Here is an 11,205-nt window from a genome sequence, read left to right as displayed (position 1 = left end):
CCAGCACACAAGTAGGTGTATCATGTGGAACATGTATGATGTTTGTCATCAGTCCGACAATGAAATATCAAATCTTTTTAACGGTCAGGATTTAACCGCTGCCCTTCTCACAGCTCATCTGGACATTTTAGTCTTTTCGTTCGTGAAACCCAGCTCGGCTTCAAAACCGAGACCGGAAGCCGAGCCGATGAGTGCCCAATCAACCGGTTACTTCAAAAAGACAGGGGGATAGGATGACGTACACGTGCAGGGACACAGCTGTCGGATCTTATCCTAGCAAAGCGGATACTATTCGTCCTTCTTTTTTTGTAATATTACTACAAATTCAATTTCGAAATTTGAAAATAAAAACCAAAAAACAAAATCTATAAATAAAATATAGAGTTAAACAAAACAAAAAAAGTTCATCGTTGTTTTTTAAAAATATATAGCATTGTTTTTATTTTTATTTTTATTTTTATTTTTATTTTTTTATGAAACTATTATCATTGTTACCCATAACATATATGATTGTCAATGTATTTAATATATGTTACTTTCTTATTTTTCTATTTACTGAAACATCTTCTATTATTGAGAAAAAGAATAGCAATGTTCAAATAATTGCAGACTTACTCTAATATTAAAATGTTATACACTCGTAGATTTATTATGCAAATCTCTCTATCTTTATTTTTTATTATAAAAAAACAGTTTAAGAACACAAATCTAAACTTGAACTACTACTTAAATTTCTTATATACCGCTAAAAAGAATATTTCATGAGTAGTATGAGAAGTGGCATTGATTATTCTTTTTCTCGTGATATATAGCAATTACTACAAATTATTATTATAATTATTAACAACGGCACAAATAATAGTTTCTGATAAAATAATTTAATATGAGAATAATGTAAAATTAAAAATAATTATCATTCCATACATTTTTCTTACTGCCCTAAAGAATTAATCTATGAAAGAAATAGCGTACATGAAATTAGGTTAGATACATTTTTCATACATTTTTTTTAAAGAAAGTCCATGCTCTTTCTATTATTTTTACTATTGTTATTAATAATTAGGAAATTTCATGTTCCTTTTATTATTATCGCTATTATTTATAATTATTATAAAGTGCATTTTACAGTGAGATTAGATTAGATATTTAGATCTCATAGTGATAATATATGTTTATGAATATTAGATATAATCAAATCCCAGACAAAATTTATAAAAATTTACTGTTCCAAACGAAATTTTACTGTTAAGAATAAAATATATTTTTGATACTCTCGTTGTAAAATTTTATCACCGATTTTTTCTAATAAGATTATTAGATATAATTAAAATTACATTAAATTAAAAAAAATAAGTATAATACATAATTTTTGATACAGAATTAATAGTTAAATTTGTTTTTTATCACACTTACTAGAGAAATTCTCGTTCTATTATTATAATTTTGATTTGTGATCCGCCCTTTAAAAAAAATAAATAAATTGTGTCTGTGATAAAAATAAAAAAAAAAGGAGAAGAAATTGGGTAAATTTGAATTTGGATTTGAAGTCCGCGCTTGCAGCTGGAGCGCACTCCAAAAGCCCGCTTTGGTGATTTTCGGGAGATTCAAAGCGTGGGGTCCACTTTCGCTTCTTCCCCCCCTCCTTCTCCCCACCTTCCACAATCCACATGCAGCCAATCCTCTCTCTCTTCCATTTATTTATTGTTTCTCTATTGCCTATAGGACACCTCTTTTGTATTCTTCTCTTATAAAATTTTTGTTTTATTTATTTAATTTCCTGATTTTCCTCTCAGTTGGAGGCCGTGTTCCGGCACATTCGGCCCCACGGTAAAGCTCAGTGCCTTTACTCTCGTCACCAATTAAACAGCTTTCTAGAAGGCGGAAGCCTCTGAAATTCAATCAAATGAATAAATAATTCCCCGGTTGAGACCTGACAAGTGGGAAATTTGCACGTGCCATGTTACATATTGGAGGTTTAAATTAAGCTAAACTGGGTCTACAATAATATTAAACCCCAAAACAATGATAGGGACATGCCTAATTCCACTTGGTCTAATGACACCGAGGAATTTGAGTGGAATGGAATTTAAGGAGAGGATGTGGATTCAATTACGTATTTAATTAATCTAACAATCTTTGAAACATTTGTCAATAGAATTATGACACCTCTTAAGTTAATATACAAGTTAAGATTAAAATCAGTGTTTATAATACAATTCTCAATTCCACAACGAATAAAAAGTAGATCCAACAATATTGTTCATGAGAATCTATCCTCCATTGGTATTTGGTCTTGATAGTATTGGTGTTTTGTTGTTTTGAGTGCCTTGATTAGAAATTATTTTTACTCAAACCTACTCCCTTTCGAGTTGACACCCGCCTATGATATCCGCTCTTAAAAAATTAAAAAGAAATGGTTGTGTTTGAGATTAATTCCATTTTTATTTTTTACTTTACGTTTCTCGAGAAAGAAAAAATAAAACCTTTTTAAAAATAGCGTTTAACGCAATAAAAATAAAAAACAGAAATAAAAATAATTTTTTAATTTAATATAAAATGAGAGAAATAAAAAACTACTTTTAATCATTTTTCATTTTTCATTTTCATTTTCTCCTCTCGAGCAGAGAGAGAGAGAGAGAGAGAGAGAGAGAGAGAGATGCATTAATGAATTTTTTTACACTGAAAATAATCTCTTGATAAAACTACCAAACGCATTTTTAAAAATAATTTATGACTGAGATTGAAAACATTTTCATTTTCATTTTCATATAAAAAATAAAATTATTTTAAAACGAGTACCCGTCATAACCTTCAAAATTTGAACACCCACATAAACTACTCTTTTGAACGGTTCATATATTTTGGTTAGCAAACCAAAACTAGAATGTCCGAAACTATTATATCCTTGCCAAATGCTTGATATACAAATACCAAAGAGAATAGCACCAAGTTAGCAGAACATTCAAATTTAGAACCAACATACTGCGAGAGTGATTCCAACTAATAGAAGTTTTTACTGAAACTCATGCACAATCTTCTTACCAAAAGACTGTTATCCGCGACCTCAAGCCATGCATGTCTCCTCATAGAACCCACAGATCAGCAAAAGAGAAAGGCGACGGCGTCGACTTCATATGTCAACATACGGCATGATGATGGAACACAGTTACAAAACAAAAGGCAAGCTACTAATCTAATCTACACTTAACATGAAAAGTCCAAGTTCATGTTGAAGATATGACATCTGATTGAATTGGTTTGGATCTATTTACGATGGCCATTACCGCCATCTGACACCAAGTGCTCCCTGCGCCTCCTATAAGAGTCAGAATAATCATCCATCTTCCTGTCAGGCGGAGAACGTGACCTTCCACGGCGGTCCCTTGAACAAGAATCTTTGTCTTGCTGTCGACGTGGTGAGTAGCTGCGAGAATGTCTACGACCATTTCCTGTATAGTTTTGGCACAGGTAAGTATGTATTATTAATAACTGCCGTCAGCACAGGTATGAATTGTAATAACTGCTATCACATTGTTCCACCAATTTAATTATTGCCAACAAAATGAGGCAAGAGTATTAATGTCAGTAGCAATTATAGCATAGTCATCAAGCTGAATTGAGCTCAGAAGTCACCCTGGTCTACTAAGCATTATTGAAGCCACTCGGCCAGAGAAGCAAGCAAGGGTAAACTTTTCCTCCAGTAAAAAAGGGGAAAAAAAAAATCGTGTAAACTAACAGTTAATGAAAATCTTAAACTTGTTATCAGACGACGTACTTTAGCCCTTTGCAACCGAAAAATCATAAGCAAGAAGTTGGAAAAATCTAACTACAATCACGGAAATGTACCCTAATTTGGGCAAGTGGCCACTCAATTATAAGGTGCCTGTAAATGAGAAAGTTCAAGTACAAAGGCCAAGTGCACAATAGCCCATTCATTTATAGTGCCTGCAGGTCATGGGGTGGTAAAACTCTCAAGTAAAATTACAGAACTACAGGCTTTAAAGTGTATGCAGTACTAGCCTTAACTTCAGCGCATGATTATTCAACCGTAGTTGACAAAAAGCAATTGCGAAATGAATACAAGAGCTATTTCATACCTTGCCTATCTCGCAAACCTTGATACCTGCCTGGAGTTGGCGTCCTTCCTCGCTTCCTTTTAGCCTGCATACACAGAAAAAAAAATGATGGTAACACCATAATAGATGAGAAAGTTCAATAGAGTACTCAAAGTGGTTAAAGCAAAACCACATATTTCTGGTCGAGTTCCAAAAATACTTCAAATGGCTCAACTATAATGGTTGCGTCCCGGAATATGATATCCTCAAAGTTGGCAACAATAGAATGTTGGCACATATTCTGATATGTTAAGAAAAATTCCAAAATTTACGATCACATGTATTTCCTACTGCAGTAGCAGCTAAGTGCATTTATTCTTCTTTTTAATAATTTTTAATCAAAATAAAAGAGGGAAAAAAATTCACTTTTTGATGAAATATGCAAGATAAGCCCAAAACAGAAGCAACAAGAAGACTTTACCGTTTCTCTAGGGTAATTTATATATAGAAAGTTAATAAACCGAAGAGGATGCTGTTGCCAATGAACAAAGAGGTAAAAAGGGCACACAACCCTCTGCAAAGTAGTTGTGATTGAATCGGTGAGTTTGAAATTGTCGATGTAGAACTCATGTCGTGAAGGGGATAGATACAACTGTTTAGAGCTTAGGTTGTGAATTCGATGGAGCTACACAGACAAGACCTGCTGCCAAAACTAATCAGGCAACATTTCCAAAGAAAGAAAAACTCTCGAAGAAAATATATGTGAAATAAAAAGCCACACTACTCTATTAGATCCTTTGATAGAAACTAGTACCTTTTCCACAGTGACTAATCGACCTTCAAGCACTGAACGATTCAATTGTTTAATGCACCGGTCTGCATCTTCAACAGTTTCCATAGTAACAAAACCAAACCCACGAGATTCCTTGGTATGAGGATCTGTAACCAGATGGCACGCCACAACCTGATAACAAAACCGAGACATCAAATTCTATTTAAAAACAACTAAATCGTTGCTTCTCATTCTTAGATTTATATATCCAAACATAATCTTTGTAATTCAAATCTTTCTCCTTTCATGAGTAATCATACAATAGGGACATTACCCCGTGTAACCAAAGCAACCACAATCATGCTGACCTGAGGTCATTCGCACGAAACATCACAGGATTAGACAAATACATGCATCACGGTGAGTAAGGGCGGGTTAATTCTTGGCATGGCATACGAACAATAACAAAATCCGAATGAACCATACCTTTCCTTCTTTGCCAAAAAACTTCTCAAGATCACTGGTTGTAACTCTTGTGGATAAGCCTGTCACATACAAGTTATTTCCAGGATTGTCCGCGCCATCAGAATCACGACTCCTATTGTGGTAAAAACCAAAAGTCATGTCCTCTCAACCTAATGGATATAAAGCTTGACGCACAGCACAGACTGTTTAATGGAAAAGTAGGAAATGCAAAAGTTTACAGCTTGAGATTTCCCATATACCTGGAAAGGCTTCTCCTCGACCTAGACAATGATCTCAACGGACGACCTCTGCGAGGCGAAAGAGATCTAAAAACATATCGACAAGAAAATAACATATAACCACTTTCCAAATCATAACAAAACAATAATTCAAAATAATATATTAAGTTAAAACTGACCTTTCTTCTCTTGAATATGGCATCTACCACCAGTACGAAAAAAAAAAAAAAAAAATTAGACTCCTCGTAATACTAATAAATAATTAGTTTATTTATAATTTTATGCAGCTTCTGACTCCTGAGTTCTCTAAATTCCAGGATCATGTATGATGCAATAAAGTAAAATATTTTTAATTCCATTAATCTATTAAATATAAAATATACAATATAAAGTATAACTAAACATAATCTTAATCCGTTAAAAAATGTAAAATATGAGAACTGTTACTTCTGATTGGCTATTAAATTAGGTTAGTTGGGGTACACACACATGTATATTATAGGACTTTTCCAGCATTAAAGTTTTCTGCACTCTCATTTTACTTCAAACTTGGAGATCGATCTTGGTCAATTCATAAAAATTAGGGCCTTAATTCGCTCAAAAATAAACCAAAACTACCCAAAATAATAAGAATATGACGAATTAAACATAGTATTAAGCGGATCCATCGAGGTAATCAAACCGAATCGCAAGAAATGAGGCAAAAATTATCGAGAAATCGGACAGTAAAATGAAACAAAAAACGTGTTTTAACAGTTTCTGAAACCTAACTTCTGCAAAAGTTGGAAAAGGTTTGGAGATAGGGGAGGTTCGGAGCTTTACCCTGTTGATCGAATCGCTGAGTCAACTCGGAGGACCAGTAGAGGTGAAAGGAATCGGAATTCTAAGATAAGTAAAGAACAGCTTTTCTTCTTCGAATAAATTGTCGTACCCTATATTTTACGATAATAACAAAACGCACCCTGTTTTCTATTGTAATTCTGCAATGCGTCTTCTACTTTTAAGATGCACCCCTGTTTTCTATTGTAATTCTGCAATGCGCGTTCTACTTTTAAGAATGTTGCCACTTACAGTAGTTAACCTGATAAATGAATATTTGATAAATTAATAACCTTAATTAAATAATAAAAACTTTCAGTTTTTGATTTAGGTTAAGTTAATAATCTCGTTAAATGCAATAAAAATTTAAATTAATAATTAATTGAATACAAAAAATTATAATACATGCTTATTAACATTCTATTTACAATCTTCTAATATTAAATTTGAAAAATAAGTACATCAATTTTATATCTATGTACATACTTGTTAACATTTTATGTATAATGTACTTACATCAATTTTTAAGTTGTTATGTACAAGTACATTGATAACTTAGAAATTCTATATGTAAACAAATTTTGATTGCATCCAACTATTTTTTTTTTTATTATAACACATACGTGAATATTGGTAAAAAAAATAATACATGTACCAATATGACACAAATTATTAAACTCTTCTTAAATTAATAAATTATCTATTTATCAATGAATAAATAATCTCTCTAAAATAATATATTTTTTATTTTTATTAATATATTATTAGGGTATAGATCTCCTACTTATAGGGTGCACAATGAGAACCAAAATCAAGAGAATGTTTGGGATTCGTTCCCTAATTTGAATCATAGTTCGTAGTTCGTTACAGTATTTTTTTTTTATAAAAAATACATATAAATTAAAAATAGTTATAATCACGTGATTTTAATTCATGAATTAAACGTCTCTTAAAAACCCATATTTGTTCATTAACTCCGGCGAACTCCACTGCCCTGACAACGGCCCTTACAAACGCAATAGCCCATTAGACGACAATTGGGAGCAATATTTGCACCTCTTGAGCTCTGAGTTGAAATTTTCCAAGTTGAGCCAATAAACGTCGACCAAATAACTTGTAAAAGTGAAGATCTGCTTCCATTAATTTGATTTGAAGTTTATTGAACAAGTGGATTTTAATTTAATTGAATATCTCTATTGTTCTGATCATCAAATAAGGCTAGTTTGGGTTTTGGATTGGTACTTTGGGGAAGAAATAATCTGGGTTTGAGAGAAATTCTCAAACCCAGATTCTGACGAGAAATTCTCAAAGGAAAGTTTGGTTGCCAAGAAACTATCAAAGGAAATGAGAGAAATTCTGACGAAGAGGAAAAGGGTTGGAAGGACCTCCACTGAGGCAATAGATTCCCTTTTGGTGGCAATGCGCCATGAACTCATGAAACTCTTGCCAGCTCTTCCCTTGAACCTCATCGCCAAATCCCACGTGACGGAGAGATCTCCTTTCTTTAGTCGCATGATACCCCCCACAGCCCTTGGTAGCGCGACAACCACTCTCTTGACGGTAGTGTGAGTCCCTGTATCCTTCGTCGACATAAGATCCCGAGCGGCGATAATGGGCGGGGCATAGCTGGACTTGCTGGAGGTGGGAGGCATGGTGGCTAAGCATGGGAAGAACACATTGACCGCATTTAGAATTGGTCCTTTTTTTTAGAAAGAAAAAATAAAAATATTTTTAAAATAACATTTGACGTAATAAAGATAAAAATAAAAATAAAAATAATTTTTTAATTTAATATAAAATAAAAAAATAAAAAATAATTTTTAGTCATTTTTTATTTTGTATTTGAGATATATATATTAATGAGTTTTTTATATTTAAAATAAGATAAAATTATTAAACGTATTTTTTAAAATGATTTATGTCTGAAATTGAAAACGTTTTTATTTTCATTTTCATATAAAAAATAAAATTATTTTAAAATGAATTCTAAACGCGTATAATGTTATTCATTTTTTTGTAGTCTTTGGCTACGATTAGGTGCAAGAGAGACCATATAGACACTCACTAAGATTTAATATTGACGTCTAGATGTACCCTGTCGGTAGAGGAAAAAAGGCACCCTACCATAGAGATTCCCATATTGTTATAGAGGTTTTACTGTATTTCATATGTTTTGTAATTGTGTTAAAAGCTGTCCTACTAATGAGTTTTGACTCTTGTTCGTCGTTCTAATATGAAAAGGCAACTTTTTTTTCATTAAAAATTCTACCCTTCAAACTCGATAAACTATTAGCATCATGTCACTTTAATCTCTTAGATTTTTTTTCTTCGTAGATTACTGCATGAATTCTGGTTTTTAATTTGTTTTAGTCCATTTCACAATCACGAATTATGTTCATGTTAATTCATTTAATTATCGTGTTAGAAAACATCAACAGATATACGATTTATTTATTAAACGTGTTAAAAAATGTCAACCTGAGCAAGATATGTTTATTACACGAGGTTGACATGCTAATTTAGGAACGTACAATGTTTTTATTTTTGCCTTTTTTAACATGCAATGTTTATTATATCTTGTTTTATGAGGCTCCTCAACTAGTGGCGTTGAAATGCCTATAAAATATCATCCCGTGAAACAATGATTTTAAGTTATGTTTTAAAATAAGGTCTGCATTTAGCACTAGAATTATTATCGTCGATATAAAAAGATAAATTATGTCTCACCCTTCCACTTCCAAATTATACAAGGCATATGACATATAAATAAAAGAAGTACTACTCATTATCATGTCAAATCATCCACATCACTAAATAATTTGCGAAGCATACAATGATCAATACTTTGTTCCTCGAGTAAATTTATTCACTAAAAAAGTTGAAATAACAAAAGAATTACACCAAACTCTACCCAAAAACAAAAAAACAAAAAATACGTGCACAAGTAACTTCTATTTCCAAACTAAACAAATATACATATTTTACAGCTTCCTCGACTCTAATCTTTTACGTGTAACTGCATTTTCTGAAAACTCATCTCACATAAAAAACAATTTTGTGGTTATGGTTGATCAAGTTTACTTTTCTTCTAGTTTCCCATTTCCTTGGATCTCTCTTGGGTTTCAGCTAATTCATATGACGAATTGACGATGCTGTTTTTGATTTTTTTTTCCCTTGCTTTCGCGCAAAAGAAAAAGAAGGGACCTGAGCATACAGAAACATGCCACAAGCTACAAATACCAACAGAAGATTTAAAAAAAAAAAAGCTTTATTATTAATATTATTATTACTAATATATATTATTATTATTTTGAAAATCTTTGCAAAAGGGCTTGGAGGAGAGTTAGTTATCAGAACGAAGCTAAACAGGAAAATACTAGAGGCACCTTCTGGTTCGTGGTAGAGCTAGAAATTTCTTTCGGTGAGTGCACAATATATATATATATATATATATATATATATTTATATAAGTTCTAATTTTTGTTTGATTGAGGACAATTATAAGTTTTTACAAATTGGTGAATTATCATAACTTTTTTCATGAAACGAAAACAAAATTGAAATTTTAGAGAAATCTTTGTACATCAAAATTTGAGTGGGAACACGTGGCTACATCAAATTGCATGTGGCTCCACGACTAGATTTTATATGCGAAATGCCGACAAAATGTAACGTTAAAACAAATGTTATACACTAATTGAAAAATAGAAATAAGTAAATTACCATGGCGATCTAGCCAAAATTGGTTATTTTGTTAGTGTTACTATAACTATTTTGTTACCTGTGCCACTTCCAGTAGGTTTGAGGATTTTCCATTTCCCTGCTTATAGAAGCCATTGCCAATGCAATGAAGACCCATCGGAAGTATCTATAAATATCTCCCCCTAAATCTAGGAACCAGACTTTCACAACACCCCCACCTGCAAAACATCATTAGATTAATCTATTTGTATTCCAAAAATGTTCAACTGAATTGTATGACTTGTTAGATTTTCATGTTGTACATGTATAAAACTTAGAAGGGTGGTTTTGAAATTCCCAATGTATTTCAGAAACAATATATACCTGAGAGGGATTTGTGCCCGGGTTGTTGGAGAGAATGAAAATGACGTTTTTCTTCTGAACAACTCCATCAGCCACCCAATGAGAAGTCCTGTAGCTCCCAGTGAGAAAACAATGGGGATATTGCTTGACCTGCAAGAAACATCCATGATGTGTTTTTGTTTCAGATTCCAGTGCTAAAATTTATTTTGAGATCTACGGTAGGATATGAAAAAATAAGCTACCGGTCGGACTCTATTTTGAATCTAATATTAGATTATGTAAGCTTTATATATATATTTTTATTTTTTTTGTGATTTTAATAAGATCTAACGTTCAGAAACATGCACTGCCATAAAAGCACATAAGATGCTCTATTTATGCGAAGTTACATAATAGTGTCGTTTTTTTGGTACCTGGTTGGACAAGTTACAACTTAGTCTTACAGCCAATAGGGCTGTGATGATTGCTGCAATTGTATGAATAGTGCTTTTGATGGATTCATTGACATTGGTTAAGTACACAAACGTGTTCATCACAGCCAAGAAAGACAACCAGAAGTCCATAAACTGCAGAACCCAGATAGCAAAGCATGCTGAAGCTTATATAAAATGGGAAGATGGGATCCCGAAAGTTGTGTCCTTTTGTGCAATCATGGGAAAAAAAAATCCGGGTATGTTAACAAAAAAGAAAAATGGCCAGAAAGAAAAAAGAAAGTTGGAAATTATAGCCAAGGATATATTTCATCACAGTGACGGTAAATTGCACTTGCGATTCCACTAGCCATGAAGACCACCCAGTCTGGACATTCCTG

The 11,205-nt window shown here is 32.6% G+C and overlaps 1 protein-coding gene across 1 annotated transcript; it reads right to left on the bottom strand.

The window, feature by feature from the left end:
- Window positions 1-2,839: 2,839 nt before the first annotated feature.
- LOC21406993 (serine/arginine-rich splicing factor SR45a) lies at window positions 2,840-6,445 on the bottom strand. The gene is made up of 7 exons (XM_024175714.1): window positions 6,354-6,445; window positions 5,711-5,733; window positions 5,553-5,618; window positions 5,314-5,425; window positions 4,870-5,019; window positions 4,098-4,161; window positions 2,840-3,449 (listed from the first exon to the last, which is right to left on the bottom strand). The coding sequence occupies exons 2-7, from the start codon at window positions 5,731-5,733 to the stop codon at window positions 3,265-3,267; spliced, it is 600 nt and encodes a 199-aa protein (XP_024031482.1). The 5' UTR covers window positions 6,354-6,445; the 3' UTR covers window positions 2,840-3,264.
- Between the last annotated feature and the right edge of the window lie 4,760 nt (window positions 6,446-11,205).

Source organism: Morus notabilis, unplaced genomic scaffold, assembly GCF_000414095.1.
Source record: "Morus notabilis unplaced genomic scaffold, ASM41409v2 Scaffold297, whole genome shotgun sequence".
Classification (NCBI taxonomy): Eukaryota; Viridiplantae; Streptophyta; class Magnoliopsida; order Rosales; family Moraceae; genus Morus; species Morus notabilis.
This window is presented reverse-complemented; position numbering and strand designations above follow the sequence as displayed.

What these genes read in the sequence shown, in the direction of transcription:
- LOC21406993 (XM_024175714.1), bottom strand. Translation starts at nt 5,733, where the DNA reads ATGCCATATTCAAGAGAAGAAAG. An exon ending in CCATATTCAAGAGAAGAAAG is followed by an intron (nt 5,619 to 5,710) that starts GTCAGTTTTAAC and finishes ATATGTTTTTAG; the next exon opens with ATCTCTTTCGCCTCGCAGAG. An exon ending in TTTTTGGCAAAGAAGGAAAG is followed by an intron (nt 5,020 to 5,313) that starts GTATGGTTCATT and finishes TTTTGTTATCAG; the next exon opens with GTTGTGGCGTGCCATCTGGT.